The 24928-nt window shown below is 38.9% G+C and overlaps 1 protein-coding gene and 1 long non-coding RNA gene across 9 annotated transcripts in view; one reads left to right on the top strand and one right to left on the bottom strand.

Moving 5' to 3' along the window:
- Positions 1-24928, bottom strand: part of DYNC1I1 (dynein cytoplasmic 1 intermediate chain 1) — a 311119-nt gene that overhangs the window by 35578 nt on the left and 250613 nt on the right. For all 8 annotated transcript variants that reach the window (XM_038556867.1, XM_038556870.1, XM_038556869.1 and 5 more), the window contains one exon: positions 23293-23437. In XM_038556867.1, the coding sequence (XP_038412795.1) occupies positions 23293-23437 (145 nt within the window). The remainder of the gene's footprint in view (positions 1-23292; positions 23438-24928) is intronic.
- On the top strand, positions 713-23634 carry LOC111098765. Its single transcript, XR_005369402.1, has 2 exons — positions 713-864; positions 23308-23634. It is a non-coding gene; the product is annotated as an uncharacterized LOC111098765 (long non-coding RNA).

Genomic DNA, 24928 nt, shown 5'->3' with positions numbered 1-24928 from the left:
AGGCAGGCCCCTGCCCAGCTCTCCTTTATCAACCTCCTTAAAGGCTAATTACTGCTGAATGGGTTCCTGAGGTTGGAAAAATTTCAAAGAGTTTTTTAATACATCTCTACAGTTCTCTTCTCTTAACAATAGGATCTATCAAACAGTGAGGGGAAGGCTCTGTTTAAAAGCACCGACAGGAGATCAGAAGAATGTGTTTGATTGCTAAAGTGACTAATTTATTTTTACACAGTATTAATGATGCTACAATAACCAATATCTATAGCCTGGTTTTGACAGTTTATTGCAAGGGTTCTCATTGTTTAAAAAAGAAGAAAGAGGAAAAAAAAGAGTACGAAAGAGAGAGAGTGTTTTATTTTGCTACATTTCCATTTGTTAACAAAACTCCTCATAAGCAAAACCAGAGGTCATTAGCAAACAACCAAAACATGCCTGTCTGCAGAAGAATACAACTCCCTTCATCATTTAAAATACAGCTCTGCTGAAAACCCAAATCATGACAAATCCTTAACATGAAAAATTCAGTGCAGACTTGAAACCACCTGACTTTACTTTGGGTTTGTGTTCCTTAAAATTACCTAGAAAATACCATAATCTTCTCTTCGTGCGGCTGGATGGGGGCCAGGCCCTGGCTCCAGAGGCAAAGGGCAAACTAAAAATCATGTCTGAACAGACAGCTCCACCCTCTCTCCCAAGTCCACTTGGCCCTGTGACAAAAAGTGAGGTCTAAAGCACATTCATCCACGGCCTGGGTTTTTGGCCCAAACTCAAGACTCTTATAGGACAAACAAAAATGAAATCCAAAATGTTATCACCCTCGCCTTTAGAAGTCAAATGGACTTAAAGGAGCTCGTACTGCCTACGGTGAGTAGTTCACATTTGCAATGTAATAGGGAACCAGTAGAGCTGTATTAAAATGTAGCTTTGTTTAGGAGAAGGATCCTTAGCTGAGAGTTTAAATTCCAAAGCGATTTTTGATAATAATTGTGTGTGTGTGTCTCCATATGTGTACATGTATGTGTGCATGAGACAGAGAAAGAGAAGAGAGATTTCCATACCAGATAAAACCTTTTGAGAGTGAAAGGTACAAATGGGGACTCCACTGTGGGGGGGCCTGTTTGCTTGGGGCCCCAGACTATGGGTAAGCCTCTCTGTGTGCTGTATTCTTCACTGAAAGCTTCAGTTCCTAAGGACTAACCCTCCTCAACGCCCACCCACTCTGACACCCCTACGCTCCCTCACGCTTTGGATGGGTGAGAGCCAGGAGAGACTGTCAAGTAATTTTTACCTCCTGCTGAGCTAGTGACAGGCTCAGTAGAAATAACTACATTGAGAAAGTACCTCCATGCCACAGATCCCAAGGCCAGCACTCCAACAAGACAATCCGAGGCTATGAATACCACTGTCTGGTCCCACTGGGGTAGATCAGTGCTGAAATGGTAGGGCCAGCCTTTCCAAATTTGCTTTTCCCTGATCCCTTAATCAAAACCCTCTGTTCCAGCCAGTCGTCTGCATTCACAGACGGAGTCCCCTCTGTACTCTGAAAACCTTCTGGCCTTCAAGCCTTTGTTCACCTTAGAGAATATGCTAGTCTCTCCCCTTCTCATACACCATCCAATCATGTGGTCCCAATCAAGCCCTGCCTAACCCACAATCCCCCCTCAAACACCCACACAGGCACAGAGATGTCTCTGTCCCTCAGGCCTCAGACATTGTCTTCCAACTTCTTTTCAGGCACTGGGCCTGGGGCTGCCTTGGAGTCTGTCTGATGCAGTTATATTTAAATATATTCTTACTGCAATCCTAAATTGTTGTTTATTTTTCCATGTAGAGCAAGTTTAAGACTTCAGTATTTAGAGGAGTTTTACATTCATAGCAAAATTAAGCAGAAAGTACAGAGATGTCCCACATATCCCCAGCCCCTACACATGGACAGCCTTCCCACTAACAACACCCTTCCCAGAGTGGTATCTATTTACAAGTGCTGAATCCATGTTGATACATGATTATCACTCAAGGCCCATAGATTACGTTAGGGCTCACTCTTGGTGATATACATTGAGTGGGTTGGGACAAATGTGTAATGACGTATATTCACCGTTGTAGGATTATACAATGCAGTTTCACAGCCCTGAAATGGCTCCACTGGAGCAAGGTTTATCAAATAATTCTGGAGGGCTGGGGGTTTAATCCTTGAGGGAGGAAGATTCTAGGAGTTCTCTAGGAGGAATATTAATTTTAGATTTTCCTCTAGGTAATAAGAGTCAAAAAATTAGTTTAACCTGCTTTGGATCAGCTGGATCTTGTTGCTTTCTGACTGTATGTCAGAGGCAGCCCAGCAACAGTGTTTTGGTACAGTCATGGCAGACTAGAGGGAAAAAACACCAAGGATTTGTGAGTAAGAAATGACCCATTTGTGTCAGGTGAAGGTCATTCTTGGGGTCATCACCTGGCACAGGGTCAGCAGTGAAGACAGCCTGAGAGTCACACTGTGTCACCACTTTACTTTTAAAGAAACCTTGTCACTTAAGTTAATATAGTTCATTTGAATGGTATTTTAGGAGGTAAATTTAATTTGTAATTTTAGGGGGCCTCTAAAATTAGTTGAGTTATAACCTATAGCTCATATATATTTTATTTTTGTTTATTTTTCTTTTTTTTAAGATTTATTTATGAGAGAGAGAGAGAGAGAGAGAGAGAGAGAAAGACACAGCATGCATGCACATACCAGTGGGGAGAAAGGCAGAGGAAGTAGACTCCCCAAGGTGGGGTTTAATCCCACAACCCTGAGATTAGGACCTGAGCCAAAATCAAGAGTCAATGACACTCAACTGACTGAGCGCCAGCCAGGCACCCCAGCTCATATATATTTTAAAACCTTCAGTGTCTTCTCATTACCCTTTCACACAAAATCTAAGTTCTTCCTTAGGCCAACAAGACCATGCATTACTTGACCTCTTATTACCTTCTCAAACTCCTCTTCTGCCATTTTATTTTTGCTGCAAACATGGAGGCCTTGGTCCTGTTCCTCATATAAACCAAGTCAAACTTGCTCCTTGATTTGCAGCCATTTACATTTGCTCCCTACAATATCCTCCTTCCCCTCACGTTGACAGAACAAACTCCTTTTAATCACTCATGTCTACTCAAGTGTCCTCTCCTCACAGAGGATTGCCCTAGTCACCCTGTAAAATAGCTGTTCATGGTGTCCTGTCGTTCTCTACCCCAATCCTGCTTCACTGGTTTCCTAACACCTACCACTATCTGAAATTTATTATTTACAGTTGGTCCTCATTTATTAATGGATTCTGAATTTTTGCATTTGCCTACTCTCTAAGATTTATTTGTAAGCCCCAAATCAGTGTTTCACAGTCATTCATGGACAAGGCTAGAGTGGAGGAAAGTTTGAGTCACCTGGTATTCATCTAAGGCTGAATAAGACAATACTCTGCTGTCTTGTTTCAACTCCCATACCATAAATAAATGCCCTTTTTGGAGTTAATTTGGTGCCATGAAATTTAATTTTTATGTTTTTTTTATTGGTTATTTCACTGTTTATAATGGCTCCCAAGCATGGTGCTAAGTATCGTCCAGTGCCCCTAAGCACAAGAAGGCTGTGATGTGCTTTACTGACAAAATACGTATTAGATAAGTTTCCTTCAGGCATGAGCCCTTGGCTGGAATTCACTGCTAATGAATCAACCTTACATATTAATAAGATGTCTTTAAACAGAAATGCACATAAAACAAGATCATGTATTTTTTTTTTTTTTTTTTTTTGAGAGAGAGAAAGAGAAAGTGTGTGAGCAGTAGGGGAGGGCCAGAGGGAGAGGAAGAGAGAGAATCTTAAGCAAGCTCTACAACAAGGGGCTCAATCTCACAACCCTGAGGCCATGACCTGAGCCAAAATCAAGAGTCAGTTGCTTAACCCACTGAGCCATCCAGGTGCCCCCAAACAGGATCACGTATTGATTAGTTTATGAAAATGTGACGACCAGAGGCTCTCAGAAACCTAATCCTATAATTCCCCTGGAAGCAATGGTTATGAGTTTATCAATTCATTATGGCAACCTTATAGAACACAACTGCCATAAATAAGGATTGGTTATGTTTCTTTTGATGTGCACACTTTTTTCTTCCCATCCAGAATGAACATGCCTGTGAAGTCAAGTACTTTGTCTACCTTTGTTACTTTGTTCAGTGCCTAGAGGACAGTAAGACTTCAATAGATATGTATTAAATGAATAAATATAAGGAGTATATACTTTATTCTCTGTTTATATGTATTTGATTATAAAGAAAATAATTTAAGGTAATGCTAGAGGTTGACAAGAACTTTTTCCTTTAAAGAAATTCCATTCTTTACTCAGGTTTGCGTAACTAAGCACCCATTGGTAGCAGGAACCATGCCTCATTTCTATTCTTGTGAAAGTCCTTGGCATGAGGTTAAACATACACTAAGTTTTCTTGACTACTGGTTTAATGAGCAAATAATCAATCAAATATACTATTCTTTTGATTAAAAGGTTAGAGAAGGCAATACTTGCCTTAGTAGCAGAATATATTTTTAAATATTTATTTATTTGAGAGAGAGAGAGCATGCACGAGTGGGGGGAGGGGCAGAGAGAGAGAGAATCTTCAAGTAGATTCCCTGCTGAGGAGCTCAATGAGGGGCTCAATCCCATGACACATGAGATCATGACCTGAGCTGAAATCAAGAGTTGGGCACTCAGCTGATTGAGCCACTCAGGTGCCCCTTTTCTAGTAGGAGAATCTTAATTGACTTTATACTGCTATCAAGAGAATGAAAATGCAAGCTACAGACTGAGAGAGGATATTTGCAAAAGACATTTGATAAAGGACTTTTATCCAAAATATACAAAGAACTCCTAAAATTCAACAATAAGAAGAAGTACTTGATTAAAAAATGGGCTGGGATCCCTGGGTGGCGCAGCGGTTTAGCGCCTGCCTTTGGCCCGGGGCGCGATCCTGGAGACTCGGGATCGAATCCCACGTCGGGCTCCCGGTGCATGGAGCCTCTCCCTCTGCCTATGTCTCTGCCTCTCTCTCTCTCTCTCTGTGACTATCATAAATAAATAAAAAAATTTAAAAAAAATGGGCCAATGAGTTTGACACCTCATCAAGGAAGATACATAGATGGCAAGTAAACATATGAAAAAATGTGCCATATCGTGTCATCAGGGAAATACAAATTAAAACTTCAATGAGATACCACTACACACTGGTTAGAATGGCCAAAATTCAGAACACTGACAACATCAAATGCTGGTGAGCATATGGAGCAACATTCATTTCTGGTGGGAATATAAAATGGCACAGCCATTTGGTAAGATTGTTTGGCAGTTTCTTATAAAACTAAACATACTCTTACCATATGATCCAGCAATCATACTCATTGGTATTTATCCAAAGGAGTTGAAAACTCCTGACCACGTGAAAGCCTGCACACCGATGTTTATAACAGACTTATTCATAATTGCCAAAACTTGGAAGCAACTGAAATGTCTTTTAGTAGATGAACATATTTAAAAACAAAACAAAACTATGGCATATCAGACAATGGAATATTATTCATAACTAAAAAGCAATTAGCTATCAAGCCATGAAAAGCCATGGAAGAACATTAAATGCATATTACCAAGTGAAAAAAGCCAATCTAGAAGGGCTATACCATAGAATTTCAACTACATGACATTCTGGAAAAGGCAAAACTATGGAGACAGTACAAAGTTCAGCGGTTGCCAAAGGGTAGGGGTAGGGATACAGAGGCAGAGCACAGAGGATTTTTAGGGTAGTGACAATATTCTGTATGATAGTATAAGGATGAATATATATCATTCTACATTTGTCCAAATCCACAGAATGTACAACACACTGAGAGTGAACCTTAATGTAAAGTATGAACTTTGGATGATTGTTTAAAAAATTGCACTGCTATTATATTCTTACATGTTTCGCAGTGATAATGTGTAGGTTGATATGTATACATTCATGTGTTCATATGAATGTACAGTTGATTGGACAAAGGGGGAAAGATCAATGGAGTAGAAAAAAGTGATACATGGAGAATGCAGCCTTCAGAAATATCAATAAAGAATGAACAGAGGTGTCTTTGCGGGTCTGTAGGATGCAGTTGTGTTTTAGTGCCTGAATGAGGACTGAAATAAATTTGCAATAAATATAAAAGCTCAGAGTTTATCTAATTGTTAATTAGCAGTATAACTGCTACTGATATAATTTCATTTATATGTGATTGGTCAGTAAGATAATCAGCTTACATTATATGTTAACCACTTACTACTCTGATTGAAAGCGGTGGGAAAATACAGACTAGAAGTAAAATATGGCCACCAACCTCCAGAAAGCTCATAGTTCAGTGGAAAGAGGGACACAATTAACAAATAAATACAACAAAAGACCTTTACATTGTATTCGGGCGCTAAATTTTTTGGTGTTGTTTAAAGTTATTGTAAGAATAGTTTCAGTACTATAGTGATGCATTATTAAGCCAAATAAAATGGTTAAAGTTATTCAAGCATTTGAGTCCATTATTAAATCACAAATAAAAATAGATGGACAGTTCAAACCATTAAAACCACTTTTTAAAACCCATTTACAATCAGTGTGAGATAGAAAAAAACATGGGACTAAAAGAATTTCTGAATCACTCCTCTCATGACATTGGTTTTCTTCTCGGTAAAATTAGGCAGTTAAACAGGGACTCTGTGGCATTCTCTTCAGGTCTGATTTCTATGACTTAAACCAAATTTTCTTGTGGCCCTTCTTTCTCATTTCCCCACACCTGGACTTTGATTCTATAAAGAACATAGAGACTATTTTTAAAAAGTGGTATATTTGTTTAATCATTATTCCATGTGGTGCTGGCATTGTACCTGACTTCATGGAAAGCTCCTTCATGGCTCCTGGAGCCTTGTCACACACCTTCATGTCTACATACTATTTCTGGACACTGAATTCTTCTATCTTTCAGCCTCTCTCTATTTTCTCTCTAGATATATTCAAGTTCATGAGTCATTTCTATCCTTACTAGGTTTGGGAAGATTTTTAATTTTTTTTTGTTTTGTTTTTTGGGGGTTTTTGCTTACTTATTTGACATTATTATTGGAAACGCAAATTGGAAAGATCATATTTAGAACTTTTGGGACCGATGGTTAGATGCTTGTCCAAAAGGGTGGAAAACCATGAAATGCAGGTTGAGGTGTTTGAAATGATTAGGAAAGCAAGTAAAGCTGTGTCAGTCAGAGTTTCCAGAGCTATCTTCCAAGGAATACTGTTCTCTCAATATGCCTGGGTAAAAATGAGTCCCATATTCAGATAAATTTAGGGATCTCTGCATGCATATATCCAACCCATTTCTGAAGAATAAGTTACAAAGGCCTCCCTGCTAAAGATACTGTTCACTTTAATTCTTTCAGTACCTTTTTAAATCATGGAACTTCTCCCACAATTAAAAAATGCCTGTTTAGATTCCACTAAATACAAACACTGTTATATGTTGTAGTAAAAGGAGATGGTATAATTAAAGGTTTTAGGAAGATTACCTAGGAGGATTATGTAGGGAGAGTGGACATGGAGAGACACCAACCTCAGAGAAATGGGTAATAATTTTTTCACAAACTTGGCAAAGAAGACACGGTCATTCCCTGCTCCTAAGGAACCATTTTTCCAAACAGACAGACTTTTAAGAAATGGGGGAGGGCATTGTTAGCAAAGAACATGGCTGTTCTAATTCATTACAGACCTAGATTAACACAAAATATTGTAAAGAGAAAAAACAAGATCACACACATGCACATGCTCACATAGATACTTCACACTTCATTTTGATGGTGCATGGATTGCTAAATTAAAGAAATGACTTTAATAGTAAAAGAGTTAAAAACTCAGCTGATTTACTGATCTTTGTAAAAGGAGGGTAATTGAGGGAGAGAAAAATCAAATCAATCAGGCATAAATTAAGTTCCATAGTTGGGTGGAAGCCAAGATTCTCAAGCAGAACCTTCCTGGTTTGGTGACCCATTACACCTCTTAACGCAGCTGGGTCTGGCAGAGTGGTAGAGGGGGAAATCTGGTTTAAAAGTTAAGTTTTTAATCATTAAGGAAGGTCCTAAGTGAGGAGGAAACTGACAACTTATAAGAGACTTCTTCTTACTTTTGACTTGGGCTCAGTTCAAGCCAATGAACCAGGGGACAGCAGAGAACACTATTTCACTCTACCGCCAATTCCACAACATTCCTCTCCAGAAACTTCCACAGAGCTGGTGAGCTTCCAGTAGTAAACACTGAGGTCTGTTTCCCCAGAATTTATGGGAGGGCCTGTTACTCTCCTTTGGAAGAGAAAATAAGAGTTTTCAAAGATTAATTGTATTTATTTTTCCTCTACAAAACTTTTATTTATTCTTTACAAAGTACTAGAAGAATGAGAACATTCTCTCAATTTTTATTGTTCCGACTTGATAAAGTAGTAATTTGTCCAATTCTACTCATTCCGTATTGAGAATAATACTGGCAAACTAACACATATCAGACACAGGGTAAAGATGAACATAGTAATATCCTACTCTGAAAAAAGGTGTGTAAATACATACTGAACAGTCAACCACACTAAAGAAACATGTAGAAACTGTGAAAGTAATTGGCATTAGAATAGATTAAGAAAAAAATCTTTACATGTGCTTTCTTTAGGTCTAGGACAAATGATAGTCTCCCCATCTTCTTGTCCTGCCATATTTAAATCCTCTTTGAGAAGTCAGGATGTGGTGGGGCAGGGACAGGTGTATAAAAATTTATGGCGCTCTGAGTAAGGATTAGAAGCACTAGTGACACAAGTTTCTTAGAACTAAGAAGAATGAGGAAGAGAGAATATATCTTAGGCTCAAACACTTAAAACAGTTATAAGTGGACAAAAAGAAAACTCCAATTGAAGACACAATGGGAGAACAAGTAAACATAAAGCTAGCAGAAAGGTCAGATGAGACAATTCTGCAACAATCCATTCAAGATGGGATCCTGCAGCAGCATATTTACAAAAACACACTTGGAATTATGTAGTATCACTGGTACAATGCCAGTCATGTGGAAGTATTCAGTTGAATGCAGCTTCTACTATTATTATGATTATTATCGTTAAAGTCTTTATCATCATGATTGGGCTTCATCTACATATTTAAGTGTAGTGATGAATTGAGAGGGACGTCTCAGGAACGGTTGCAAAACTAAACATTCTGGTCAATCAAGATGCTACAACTGAGTGTGGTAGAGTTGAAGAGTGTTCATTAATGGTCCAATCAAATAAGGTTAAGATAGGAGGAGGCTAATGGATAGGAGGTGGTGGGGATAATGTGGAACCCATGTATTGCTGGTAATCTGGTGAAACAGTCATCACATGTAGCCCATTATGCTAACATTATGGGTCAGAGTCCTGAGGGGGAGGTTATATGTCTTTAGTGCCTAGTCTCATTCTTCATTACATTAAGCCACAGGTGATGAGATCCCACTTTACCATAAGCTATGATTCTTATCATCTTCAGAAGAAAGTCTATTCTCTAACCATGGCATCAGAGACTGTCTTTCATCATCTGGTCCCTTTTTGTTCCCAGAGGCACCCTTTCATTATTCCCTTCTGGTCACCTTGCAACCATTGCTCCAGCCCAACTGAGACAGTTTAATAACCAAATAACAACAATATCAACAATAACTATATTTAACAGTAAGAATTGCATTGCTACTTCTTTCACAGTGCATACTACTCTCTGCCTGGCACTGTTTGGAGACCTTTAGATATACAAACTCATTTAATCTTCATAGGTACCCTATGAGGTAGGTAGTATTGTAGTGGACATTGCAGAGATGAATAAACTGCAGCACAGAGAGGGAGAGTAATTTTCCTTAAGTTATACAAGTAGGGTGTAAAATATCCCATTCTTCTATTTTTGAACACTCTGTTCCTTATACTTGAACACCCTTCCCTGTGGCCCTTTACCTCATGAAGTCCTTCAAACTTCAGTTTGGATGTCTTGTATTTTGAGGAGCTTCTTTAGCACATTTCCTTCTCTAGCCTCTCCTCTCCAGCTTCAGTTTGAGTTAAAATTTTTTCTTATAAACTATGATTTAGAGAGAGTCAAGCCCCCCCTTTCCTGAGGGAGATCATATCCCACAAAGCACAGACTTTCCCAAGGGCATCTTTAGAAGGAGTATTGCTGCATGCACCCGGGCTACAGTGCCCCAAAAGAAGATTGTCAGCCTGTTGAGGAGCCTCTTCCCTTGCTCACTTGGATAAATATCCTCTTGAGTGGAAGAGATGGCTAAGGATACATACTCTGGTTGCCCAGCTCTTCAGATCATTCTCACAGACTAATTGGAATCCTACTCATCTACTTCGTAAGAAAAATATTTAGGAGGCCACTCTGCTCCTGGATAGTTGCCTTAGATTTTTTCCCCCACAAAATTATAGTTTCTTAAATATTTCCTAATAGGATTTTTAAAGCTTAACCTCAGTTTACTAATTATTATATTTCTAAATTATGGCTACGAATTTTACTGCTCAAAACCACTACTAACTAAATATTTGCTACAGTATGTCTTTAATGTACATCTTTTAAAAATCCAGGGATTATTCATTCATATATTAATTCAATGATTTGTTAAGTGTCTACCAGATGCCAAGCACTCTGCCAGGTACTAGGGATACAGACAAAATAATATGAGCCTATTCTCAAGGAGTTCATGGTCTTACAGGGAAAGGATGGAAACTATGTAACACTAAATGCAATTTAATAAGCAAGACAAAACTATTTTTGTCTTATGTGTAATACAGCCATATTTAATGTTTATTACAATACATAATCATTTTAAATGGATTCATTTTAAAGGTAAAAACTGAAGTTTTTCCTTAAAAGCAACATTTTTACAATTTCTTTTGTTCATAAAAAATTAAAATTATCATTCTTTCCTAGTAGCTAAGATGGAAAAAACCAAACCAAAACAAAACCAGGTACGACTGTCATCTTACACTTAAACCCTGGCAGAGGATGTCAACATGAAATAGGTAATATTTATTGATTTCACAGTAGTTGCTTGGAAATTGAAGATTATCTTTCTAATTTGTGCAAAGTCATCACCTTTCAGTCACTTAGAAAATTTTGTTTTCAGATTCTCTGTTTTGTTAAAAGACATTTTGTTAAAAGGACTGAGATGTAGGTTAGCTGCTAGGATAGATTGTACAGTGTCAAGATACATTTGAGAGAAGTCAGTGATTTCCATCAATCAAATGTGTGTCGTGAATGGTTCTTGGATGACAGCATCCCGGGGTGCTGCCCAGGAGCCACATCAAATGCCAACACATGGGTTAAGTCAGACCATCTACCTGACCAGTTAACATAAAGGAATTGAATTTTAGGGCCCCAAAGTTTTAACAGAGAAAGGATTTAGAGGCTATGATCAAGACAAGCAGAAGAAACTCGAGCCCTTTGAAGACTAAAGGAATAGACTGAGCTGGCAAATGCATGAAAAGTATCAAGAACCTAAATCCTTATGAAGCTGTATCAGGACCAAAATAAATATTAACCCAATGTTTAATTGGAATCCACTGAAACTTTCCAAGCTGGATGCAATGATAAAAAGTCCAAAGACTCATAACTTGTCTAGCCACTAAGCTAAACTACAGTACAGGAAAAAAATTACCCAAAACCTCAGCAAACAGAAAAGCTGAGTGGAATAATGAATGTTTTAATCCAGCCAAGAGTTCATACTTCATTTCTAAGTATCAACTCCAGCATTTCTTGATGGATGGGAAATTTAATGGGCTAAGATATAGTAAAAGGTAAGAGTTGGTAACTCAGTAGAATTTATTCAGGCTATGCATTTTTAAAAATTATTTTTTAAAAGGATTATCAAAGACAGACTTTTAAGTATGCAGTTTTTTACTATTTTCTTAAAAACAGCCTCATTGATATATTACAGAAGGATGTTCCAAGGGACTAATCAACATTATTGAAACAGCAAAGTCATGAAAGGAAATGAAAATGGCAAAATGCCCTTGGAACAAGCAAGAAGGGGAGCAGGGCAATTTTTGAAGGAGGAGGTTTAGTGGTGATCATGGAGATAGAAATTGCTGGCAGGAAAACCACAGTTTGGTGGGAAAAGGCAGAAGATAAAAAGGATGAGAAAGAGGTAGCAAGGTCAAGGGTAGGGCTCCGTGCTTGGTTTTGTTTTTAAAAAGTTGGAGGGAAGAGCAGGTGGGGCATGCAGGGAAGAGAGACAGATGAAGGCTTATTGTGGGAATTCACATGGAAGATCCATGTGCACAGGTTAAGAACCTATATTCTTTCTATATCTTTGAGGCTCCAACCACACATGCCCATGAGGACATGACTGATCATTTGCTCTTAGTCATTTGGACTCTCCCATATATTGCCTAAATGGTAAGAATACTATTTTCCACACATGGTTACACTAAGACAAGGGTCATCTATACTTCCCTTGAATGGAGTTAAAATACAGTATGTTGATAATTGAAGTGATGAACAAAGCTCCTCTATCAAAAATGGTTCAGTTACTATGCTTAAAAAAAAAAAAAAAAAGAGCCTCTGTCACTAATAAGCGTTACTTAACTCTCTTTCTAAATTAACCATGATAGGGGCACCTGGGTGGTTAAGTGTCTGCCTTTGGCTCAGGTCATGATCCTGGGGTCCTGGGATGGAGCCCCATGTCAGGTGCCCTGCCCAGCAGGGAGTCTACTTCTCTCTCTCTTTCTGCCCCTTGACTCATTTGTGCTCTCTCTCTCTTTTCCTCTCTCTCAAATGAATGAATAAAAAATCTTTTTAAAAAAGTTAACTATGATAATGAAACCAAAGAGTCATGTTAAAATTTTAAGATTCTGTAACACCGTTAGGTAGGTTAATTTTCCACCTGGGGTCAATGTGGCTAGTTGGTGTTCATGAACTAAACCACTCTTTTGGGTGGTTAGAAGCCCAAACCTCCAAAAATATACAGTATTACATTCTTCCTTTAGCCTTTCCCAATTCAAAAATTCAACCTGTGCAATCTTCATGGGAAATTGAAATAAAACCATATATAAAGTTAACAGTAATACTAATTTTTTCAAATCAAAGAGAAACGGAGGCCGCATTTTCTCCAAATATGCTTTTTTATTTAACTACAATATTTCTGAAATCCTATGTACAGAAATTTTATGTCTTAGTCTTGATGTCTAAAATCATAGCTTCTCTCTGCAGAAAAGTGTGTGAAGTGCTACTGTCTCGCTGGCAATCACATTACTTATGCAGAGTGAGTGGATATGGACTTTGCTAAAGTCTTCAAGATTACATTCATTTTGCTCAGTGTGCTAATTGCAGCATAACATCTCCCCTGGAATACAGATTTTCTGTCCTCCTATTTTATCTTTGTGATAGAAATGCAAATAATTGGTCAGTAGAATGTACAAAATGCTTATTTTTGTTGCCAAATTCTCCTGTTGTTTGGTTTGCCTTTAAACTTTGGGGGGAGTCTTTTTGAGCTATAGTTTTTTTTTTTTTTTTTTTTTTTTTTTTTTTTATGGACAAAGTATTATACTGCAGCTGTTTTTAAATTTGACTCCTGACTAGTTCAAAGTCTTATTTCTTAGCATCAATTATTTCTATCATTTGAAGGATTCTTCTTTATGTGATTTAACTTACAATCTGCTATGTCTTGAATGTTTGTGTTCCTCCCAAAATCCATTCATTGAAATCCTAATCCCCAATGTGGTGATATTAGAAGGTGGGGCCTTTGGGAGGTACTTAGATCACGAGAGTGGCACCTCATGAATGGGGTTAGTGCCCTTATAAAAGAGACCTCACATTTCCTTAGACCTTCTGCCATGTGAGGACACACAAGAAGGTCCTAGATATGAACCAGGAAGAGGGACTTTACCAGAACATGACTATCCTGGCATCTTGCCTGATCTTGGGATTCCCTGCCTCTGGAACTGAGTGAAATAAATTCCTGTTATTTAAAAACCACTCAGTGTGTGCCATTTTGTTATAGTAATCCAAAAGGACTAAGACATAATCTTCAGTGTGAGGGTATCACTAACTCAATTACCAAGTAGGCCTCTACCATACTTTTTTCATCTTTGTTTAAATTATCAGATGACTTCACATTACACAAAAAGTTTAAAATAAAGATTACCAAGGTAACCATCATTGTCAAAAGGGTCCAAAAAAGAACTAACCATCTCGTTTTTCTCTCTGTTCTCCAACTGAAAATTCTTACTGTCAACAAGAATGAAAAAAACCTCAAAGCCTTGATATCCAGCATTTTTTTGATTTCTAGTATTTAAAAAAATATATTTTCACTTTGCCCTTTTTATAAAGACAAATGAGGTTACTTTCAGTCAGTCTTGTAAAAGGGACTAGTAATTATAGGAGATATTGCTACCATGTCCTTTCAATTTTATGCATGTTTAGATTGAGAAGAGGAGAAAGACTGGAGTCAGTGTTGCCAAGAGTATCAAGTAGAACCACCGCTCCTAAGGAGGCTACCACAAAAGGTTATGATCAATGTGGGGTTTCAAATATATTCACAGTATAAATCTCTGGCCAGAACAAGTAGGGTATTAATTATATCAGGAAATCTGACTGGAGAATGGGACAATGATTGCCATTCTCCTGCCTGAATCCTGAACTAGCTCCCCAGTTCCCTAACACAACCCTGCTGAGAGAGGAGAGACACCTTAGAATAAATGAACCACCCTAGCAGCTCTGTAGGATGGGGAGTTTGAGACAGAACTTCAAGTTGGTTTAGAACATGGCTCTTCAAATTCTAGCAGCATGGGGATTACTTGCAGGGTTTATTAAAACACAGATCGCTGGCCCTGCTTCCAGAGTTTTTGATGCAGAATGTTTGGGGGGTGACTCAGGGAGTTTGCATTTCTAAGAAGTCCGAGGTAATGCTGCCCATGATGATCAAGGGGCCACACTTTGAGAACCCTTAGTTTAAAATTGCAGAGAAGTGGTATATCCCCTACACCTGAATTTGTCAACTGACCTGCTATACAGTACACTGGGGACAGGTTAGGGACAGTTTTTCTGCCTTTTTTTTTTTTTTTTTTTTTTTAGAGAGAGAGAGTGCGGTGGGGAGGGGCAGAGAATGAGGGAGAGAATCATGATCCGCCACCCTGAGACCATGACCAGAGCCAAAATCAAGAGTCAGATGCTTAACCCACTGAACCACCCAGGCGCCCCTGCTGTGGACAGCTTTAAATGCCAGATTCAGGAGGTTTGTGAGGACTTTAGAGAGTCAATAATGGCCACTTTCCACAATTCCTGGCACTCTTGTAAAACTTAGCCATCACCTGTGAAATGCATCTTTGATATTTAGCCCCAGCTGGTCCCCAAACTGGCACCATTCAGGCATCCTCAGGAGTCAGGAGCCTGTCCCCTCTTGCATGACCTGCAATTCCCCTCCTCTCTCCACAACATCCCACTTCCCATGGCTCTGGGCAGATCAGCGTGCCTCTGACTTCACCAGAGAATAGGGAACCTTCACACATTCCCTGCTTCCCCTTCCCCTTCCATGTAGTTAAACCCGTTGGATCTTTCTCCAGGCTTAGCGGTGTCCTGCCTCTACTCCCTCCCCAACCCAAAACTGGCACCTGACAGCATCTTTCTCAATTGTTAGACCACTCACCATCAATGTCACTCTTTGCTGGCTCCTTCTCTTCAGCCCACAAACACGCTCAAGTCTCTCTCAAAGGATAATAACCAAATGCTTCCTGGGCCCGGCTCTCCCTGCTAGCCACCGCTCTGTCTCCTTCAGCTGCAGCCCCAGTCTCAAGAAGTGGTCTTTGTTTTCTCTGCCTCTTGTCTTCCCTCCTTCCTCTGCAACCAGCTCCAATCTGCCCTGGGGCCAGTGTCACCTTCTTCTTTGCCTCGTCCCCCCCCCCCCCTCCAACACACACGCATTCTTTTCCTTCCTGCAGCAGCGGTGGCCTCACAGTTGCACCCTGTCCTCTTCAATTTACATTCTATTCTTAATTTTCTCTCTGAATAAATAACTGACTACAGGTTGATTCCTGCCATATCTAGATCTTTTTTTTAAAGTCAGCTCTATGTCCAACGTGGGGCTTGACCTCACATCTCCAAGATCAAGGAGAGTTTTAACTCCATTCTCATCCCTGAGCTCCACTATTTTCAATCACCTTCTAGGAATTTCCAGGTGCCTCAGCTGGAGTGTGCCCTAGACTGCTACTTTTCTACCCCCAAACGAAGCCCATTCCTCCTCTATATCCTGTCTCTCTCACTGGTCACTGACACCACCATTCTTCCCCTCAGATGCCTAAGGCAGAAATATCAGGATCCTCACTGAGTCTGCTCTCAAATCAAGTCGGTTCGTCCCCTTGTCCACTTGCTGGTGTCAGACTTGTGTTCTCCTCGACAAGCTCAATATCGCTGCCACTGCAGAAATTCTGGTTCTCACCTGGCTGTCAAACTAGCCTCATAACCGGATGTCTCAGGGCTTAGCACGCTGGTGTGGAAAAGAACACAGCTATGAGCGGGTCACAGTAATTTGGGTTCGAATTCCGGGATCCCCAGGTTCTCACTGAGCCCATCAGGCCATTTACTTCAGCCCTCTTGTCCCTAATTCTTCTATAGAATGGGCTAATGCATTCCCCCACAGGGGTTGACTACAAGGACTTCCTAGACTATCTGCCATATGCAACAGATTCAACACATTGCCTGGCACAGTGTGCCCTCGATAAATTTTGGGTTCACAGTCTCCTCCCAATCCCTGCAAATTCTTCTTTGATAGAAAACTCCCTAAAATTCAATTTTGACTAGTTTGGTCCTAAAATGATTTGTCGTCATTTATAAAATAAAAATAAATCTGCACTATCAATATAATTTCTCTCTCCATCTGCAGCTCATCACACGCATTCCCGAGTGGATCCCTTCCTTTTGGCCATTTAGATGAAAATGGCTTCTCCCTTGTTGGTTTGGCTGCTGGAATGCAGCCTTGTCCTGCGTTTGCCAGGTGAACTACTCCAACAAAGTTTCTGTTCAATGTGAAGCCTCCCCTGACCATGGTTAAATGATGAAATCTGAAATCTGGTGTGCTGCGAGGTGGAGGGAGGGCAATGTAGGGTGTTTTAATCCTTTCTTCCTGCATGCTGTCCTCACTAGAATTTGCAAGAATTAGCATTCTGTTCAGAATTGCAGGCTTTTTTTTTTTTTTTTTTGTATCTCCCTTCCTCATTCTTGCTAAACTCTTATAGCATTTTCTAGGAATCTCCTTTACTACTTATTTTACTTGAACCCACCTCTCAGTGCTCTCTCCCTTTCGAGATCTTCCCACGGTGCTCTCCCTGCTTCTCACTCCATGATGAATGGGACCCATCTGCATCCATCTTCAGCTTTTTCATGGAATGGTCACTCTTCAGCCTGTTTCAGGTGAACCCTCCCTCTCCCATAAGTTCACCACCTCCTCTAGTGTCTCTTCAAATAGAAACTGTTCATTACCAGCTATTCTGTTTCAGAAGAGTGAAATAGAGTATTTACTCTCCAGGGTGCAGACATCCAGTAAAAAATCCTGCTTCTCTATGCGCAGGCCATGTCTCTGTATCATCCTTTACCTCTTCTGATCTCTCTTCCTAATTCACTAAAGACTTTAGCACTGAGCTCACTATTTCCTTTTCCATCCCAGCCTTGCCTTGATTTTGGCCCCTTCAAAGAAAGCCCACAGCCCACTAGCACCTTGATCTTTTATTTCCAGGACCCCATCTGCTCCAGTGACCTTCACATCCACTTGGCTTTGGTTATAACACAACCACATCCTGGACCTTTGTTGTTTGTTTGTTCATTTGGTTTTGTTTTTATCAGTTGTGAATTACTAAATCCAAACATCTTACTTTCTAATAATCTCTTACTTTACTAGTTCCCTCCCTTCCTTCCTTCCTTCCATCCTCCCTTCCTTCCTTACTTCCTTCCTTCCTTCTTTCCTTCATACCTATTCTTTGATCTTGTAGGGGCATCCAACTTTTACTATCTCCTGTCTGTTGTCATTTCCTTTCAGCTCTAGTGTAGAATCCTTAGCCTCCAAAATCAAACATGCTTTCATCCTTGCTTCTGATCCCATGTTCTATTGTCCTGCCATCATGTTCTGGGAAAGTTTTGGCCCCAGAGCTAACTAAGTGTCCCCCTCATCCATGACCATATGTTAAATGCTGTTAAGTTCTCTTGGAGGAAGTTGGCCCTGAAGGTTGGTGCCACCTAGAACATTCTGATCTCCCACCCAGCAGGGTCCTCCACACCCCCAGAGCCCATCTTTCCTTCTCTAATCAGCTTTTCTTCTTCTCTTTCATGATGGGCTGCAGTTTGCTCCCTTTAGCACCTCTGTTTCCCACTCAGCAAACTACTTCATCTCCTGCTTCACTGGGAAAACAGGATCATGTTGAGAGTTCCCTTTGCTTTCATTCACCAAACCTACACACTTGCACATATTTGTCCCCTTCTTTTCCTGTTTCTTTTGTTACAATGGAATTTAAACTTTATCCCTTGCCCATGCTAATGCATCTCATTCCCTTGAACATTTTCAGGGACCTTGTTCTGTCTTATACTCGCAGTTTTTCTACTTTTTGTCTTTACTCTATGTCAACAGCAACATCCTCAAGAGTCTCTACAATCTTTAAAAAAAAAAAAAAAGGAAGAAGAAATTTTTTCCCTCCCATCTTCCTCTCCTCATAGTCAAACTTCTTGATTTTTCTTCAGGGCTTCTTGCTTTCCACTTACTCCTTAACCCATTGTTATTTCTGTCCCCTCCGCAGCATACCGGCTGAACAGTACTTGCCACGGGCACAGTGAAGCTACTAAATACAGTGGACATATTTCAGTCTTGACGACACTTTCATGACATATTTGTTACTATTGCTCACTCCATTCTCTTATGGTTTTTTTTTTTCCTTTGGTTTTATATTATAGGAAATTTCCAACATACTCAGAAATAGAATAGTATCAATATCCAGCTTCAATATTTATCAGTACTTGCACAATCTAATTCATCTATGTCCACATGCTCTCCCTTCCCAACTGATTATTTTGAAGCAAATCTCTGACATCCTAGGATTTCTTCTGTAAAATTTCAGTGTCTCTAAAAGGTAAAACCACTTAAAATGATCAAAATATAATTGTCACACCGAAGAATAATAATTCATATATATATATATTCAAATATCTAGTCAATTTTTCGATTTTCCTAACAGCCTTCTACTTTTTTTTAAAGGGTTGCTTATCTGGATCAGGATCTACATAGGATTCATATTTTAAGATTGGTTGAAATGTCTCAAGTATTGTTTCATTCTATTTTGTTTTGATATGTAGTTTCTACCTTCATTTCCTTTTTTTCTTTGAAAAAAAAAAAGGGGTTTTGTCGTAGAAATGAGATCTGCTGTCCCACAGATTTCTCCATGACCTTGACTTGGCTGATTCTATCCCTGTAGTATGTAGTATTTTGCATCTTTATCTCCTATTCCCTCTAAATTCAGAGATCTGGTGGATTGATAGGATTTTAATTTGATTTGGGGGACAAGCCTACTTCAAAAAAAAGAAGGCTATGAAAGTTGTTTCTATTTTTAGAATGCTATCAGTAATAATCACTACCTAATATTCAATCCTATCTTTCTGTATTAGCTGCAATTTTTCTATAAGGAAAAACAAACCCTCATCAATTATTTAGTAGCACTGATGTACAAATCATATAGAAAAGACAGAACAAATGTTTAACTCTTTCAGAATAAATAACTGATTCATTCTTTTACTTATTAGTTTCCAAAATATTGAGTTGGCTTCCCTCATGATCTCCAAAGATAACTAATGAGTTTTTTTTCTTTTTTCAGTATTATTATGGACTCATGAATCTATTACTATCATTGATATTCTTTGGCCTGCAGAAACTTATTCAATGTGGCTTCTAAGACCTTTGACAAGAAATATGTAGTGTTGGTAGCTTCCTTGCTTTTTATTATGATGAAATATTCCAGGCTCATTTTACACATTTCCTGCTGCAGATCTAGAATCAGTAATTTCTTCCAGGATCTCTGGTTTCTTTTAGTGCAAGTGGTATTTAGAGAGCACAAATTGGACACTAGGAGCATCATTGCTACTGGATTGGTCACTGTTTCCATTGATTGCCATAATATGATTTCTCATCTGATAACCTGTTTATGTAGTGATTTAGATAAGTTCTTATATTAAATAATGTGTTCTTGGAATAACCCAGTTAGGTCATGAGGTATCCCTATGTATTTTGGAATTAATTGTTAATATTTATTTGAGTTGCTAATATTTTAAGATGGCATTTGTGTTTATGACTGAGATGGCCTCTAAAAATTTGCTGACACTATCTTTAGGCATTTAGATCATGTTAAGATAGCTTTGGAATAAATTATGTATGCTAGCTAAAAAAAAAAAAGTGTTTTTTGGTTGAAAGTGTATTTTTTAGATTTAAAGGTAACACACACCACAAATTCTTACTAATACATCCAACTTAAAATCATGATTACTGCCGAGGTCTCACTCAATTCAAGCATTTGTATCTCCTTTCAACCCAGCTAATATTACTCTTCAACGACAGGAATGCAGTCATTTATCTCATGATACCAACACAATAGTGTCAGTAATAGTGACAATACAACCATCAGCAATGTGAGTACTAAAAGTAGTTTAACATTTTTTTGCAGTTTTTTTATCCTTAAAATACATCTCTTTTGGAATGTATAATTAAAATACAGGATTTTAAAGTCAGAATAATTCCACACTGTAATGTTTTGCCTCCAATTTGAACCATACTAAGGTTGATTTGTTTCATGTTACTTTACATTTTTTAAAGATTTATTCACTTATTTTTGGGGGGGAGGGGCAGAGGCAAAGGGTCAGGGAGAGGGAGAAGGAGAGAATCTCAAGCAGACACCCTGCTGAGTATAAAGCCCATCCCACGTGGCGCTCCATCCCATGACCCTGAGGTCATGACCTGAGCTGAAATCAAGAGTTGGATGTTTAATTGACTGAGCCACTGAGGCTCCCCACTTCACCACTTTAAAAATTTTATTGTTTTGTAACTAAGTAAAATGTTTATGTAGTTCCCAAACCAAAAGTACAAAATATATTTTAATATATTTTAATAAGTGTGGTTATTCTCTTTCTTTTAGTCTTCTGCCTCTCTGTAAATAATAATTTTATGTATGCGTGTCCTTCCAACCTTTAAAAATATACAAATAAATACTAAACAATGACAACATACTATTTACACTTTTCTCCACCTTGCGTTTCTCACTTAAAAATATATTCCTAGACATCACTACATAATAGTATGAAGAAATCTGCACTTCTTCATACACTTGAATCGTCCTCTCTCCTGTGGATGTAGTTTACTTTTGATTTGTCCAGAGCCCTCACAATGAATTCTTGGGTCCTTTCCAGTCTTTTCCTATTCAAGATAGCCTTTCAATGAATCTCCTTCTGCAGATGTCTTTTTTCTTATTTTTGCTCGTATACTTTTGGCATAGATTCCTAGAAGCAAGAATTGCTCTGACAATGAGCAAATATGCATGATGAATTATTTTTATATACTGCCAAATCACTCTCTCCAGTGTTGTGCCATTTTGCACTCACGACAGCAATGTATGAGAATGGCTGGTTCTTTCATCCCTTCACAGACTGTGTTGCTTTTGGACTTTTGTCAGTATGACAGTTGAAAAGAAGTTTCTCACCTTGGCTTTAATTTGGGTATCTCTTGTAGGTGAGGTTGTTTTTCATGCAGTGGAGGGCAACTCTGTGCTCTTCCTATAGACTCTCTCTATTCATGTCCAGGAAGCCACACACTCAAAAGTGATAATTTTCCCCTCTGTTTCTTGGGTTGGCACTCTTTAAGTCTCCTTTTCTAGTTCCATTTCTCCTGTTTATTTCCTAAATATCCCTCTTTTCCTGGGTCTACTCTTAACATTTCTTTTAAAATCTACTCTTTGGGGTGTCGGCTGGCTCAGTTAGTTAAGCATTTGCCTTTGGCTCAGGTAATGATCCTGGGGTCCTGGAATCAAGCTCTGCATGGGGCTCCTTGCTCAGAGGAGAGTCTGCTTCTCCCTCTCCTGCTTGTGATCTCTTGCTTTCTCTCAAATAAATAAATACAATCTTTAAAAAATCCACTCCATGGACTATAATAATGATTTCTATCCTGACTGCTACTAGGTATGTACCTATAGCCCAGGGGTCTCCCTCCACTTCTGTCCCACATTGCAAACTATAAGGCGATCATGAGTTGTGCATCCCAAGAACCTTACATTTAACCTGCACAATGCTCTTGGCCAAGGCGCCCTTCCTCTGGTGATCTCCATGCAGTGAATACAGTGACTGATTAGCACAGTCTCCATTCTTCAGCTATAACTTGCCTTTTTTTCCTGATGACTCACTGTCTCACCATCCTTATATTAAATCACATCAACAATTTCTGTGGCTGTTACCTGATAAATGGCTCTCGAATCCACCTCTTTCTCTCCATCCCAAACTACTGGTTTACACCACTGTCACTGTCACTTATTTCTCTGGACTACAGCACCCTTATTCCAGTGACCTTTCCTTTTTTTGCTCTCAAACATGGTCAGAATTGCCTTTGAAAACACAATTAACATAGTACCATTTGCCAGCTTAAAAACCACCAAAGGCTCAAAAGACACACCCCAAGCCCCAAACCACCAGGTCCCAAGTCCCATTTCCACAAGTGCAGGTGTATGTAAGCCAGTGCTATAGAGCTCTGTGCAGTCAACACTGAAGTGGGGAGAGGGAAGGATGGTAGTCCTGGAGGACATGTGCTGGGCAGCACTAGTGTTAGCAAAGAAGGACTTGCATTTTATTATTATTTGAATTGCTGGACTTTTATTTTTATTTTTTTTTAAGATTTTATTTATCTATTCATGAGAGAGACAGAGAGAGGCAGAAACATAGGCAGAGGGAGAATGCAGGACTCAATCCCAGGACCTTGGGATCATGACCTGAGCCAATGGGAGATGCTCAACCACTGAGCCACCCAGGTACCCCAAACTGCCAGAATTTTAAAAATTTAGAATGTTTTCAAGTATCACTTACGTATTTTAAAATAAATAAAATGGACTGAGAAAGCGAACCTTTAGCTCTGAGGCAGACTGAATTCATCAGTAGGCTGTATACAATAAAATTGTCCCTTTGCCTAGGTATTACCAGAGAACTTAAATCAAGATATTCTTACCTTTGTGGTCCACAGTTTGACGGTCCAGTCAAATGATGACGTGACAAACAGGTGTGAGAAGTCGATTGGGCCCACAGCCATATGGCAGTTAATTCCAGTCACCGGCCCCTGGTGACCTTCGAAGACCTCCCCAATACCTGCTTTGCTGCATGAAGACCACACAGGAGCAGAATTTCAGTGACCTTTGCAAAGCAGCGACTGCTTTTAAAGAAAACAAACCCGTCTCTGCATGATTACATCTCGGTAATTTAGAAGAACCACCATGAACTACCAAAAATGAAACCACTTTCACAGTTATCTTGAGAGAAATAAAATGCTAGACTGGTTTTGATGATTAAAAAATAATATGGAGCAATATAATCTTTTTAGCCTTCTAAATTTACTATCAAATTTTGTCATTTAATCCTTTTTCTAGGAGTTCCTCAAATCCTATCATTGTTGACGCAGCACCTCAATGGAAAACATACATACTTCCATCTCAGAAGCTTTCATATTTTACTTAATAAGACTGTTCTCTCCTTATGATGACATTTGGCACACATTCCATTTTAACTCCTTCTGGGAACCCCGTTGGCTAGAAAACTCTACACATCCTTGTATGCCTACATTTATCTTTTCAAGGAAATTTCTTAAAGTTAACATATCTGAAAAGGTAATACTTTGTAGAAACCCTTGCCACCACAATACGATATGCATAATTAAATGTGATATTTAAAAAACAATGTTTTCATTGAAAGAAGAGAAGTTTCAAGTCTACTGAATGAAGCTTCCATAAGGGCTGATGCCTGGTTTCCTCATTGCCAAGTGTTTGGCATATAGTAAGTGCTTAATAAATATTTGTTGAAAGAAACCACAAGGGAAAAGAGACAAACTTAGACCTTTCTTTTTTTCCCCCCAAAGAAGCACATCTGAGAAATAGTGATCTACATTTTGAAAGTTATCCAAGAACATATGCCGCCTTTTAACTAAGCTGGGATTATTTCCAGCCCTCTGTTATCACACAATAGTCTGCACACAACCATACTCAATTAAAAAAATATACCAAAAATGCTGTATTTTAAAAATCCATATGCATGAGGTTATAAATAAGACATATACTTAGGGATTGTGGAATCCAAATATTATGTCACTGAGAGTAAAATTTGAATTAAGTTATTAAAACATTTGGGTTTCTGGAGCACCAATAAATGTCAATGTGCTGAGCAAGGTTTGAAATCATGAGAAAATGCTGCAGCGTGTGTTCCATGTAACAGGCACTCAAAAATTATGCCCAGTGAAACTGCTAACAGCAGTTCTACACATGATCATTTAAACTGTTCTAAAGAACACGAGGAACTGATCTTTGAAGTGGCCCCTGGTGAGACTCCACTTGCTCTTAACAGCATCCTGAAAGGGTTTATAGGGTGCAAAATGAGGACCTTATTTAATTTATAGAAGTGGATTTTCACCTTCTGTATGTTAGGTGAAAAATAGAAATCCCCCTCCCACCTTAGCCCTATATGACCCATTTAAAATTACTATGAAGCCAAATTCCTGCTATTTTACAACTTTATTAAGATCTGTATTTTATATTTTGGATGGATGGGCCAATGTAAGAAGCAGAATCAAGCTCATAAAAAGGTTTGTGGTTTTTACC

The sequence above is a fragment of the Canis lupus genome, chromosome 14 (assembly GCF_011100685.1).
Source record: "Canis lupus familiaris isolate Mischka breed German Shepherd chromosome 14, alternate assembly UU_Cfam_GSD_1.0, whole genome shotgun sequence".
Taxonomy (NCBI): Eukaryota; Metazoa; Chordata; class Mammalia; order Carnivora; family Canidae; genus Canis; species Canis lupus.
This window is presented reverse-complemented; position numbering and strand designations above follow the sequence as displayed.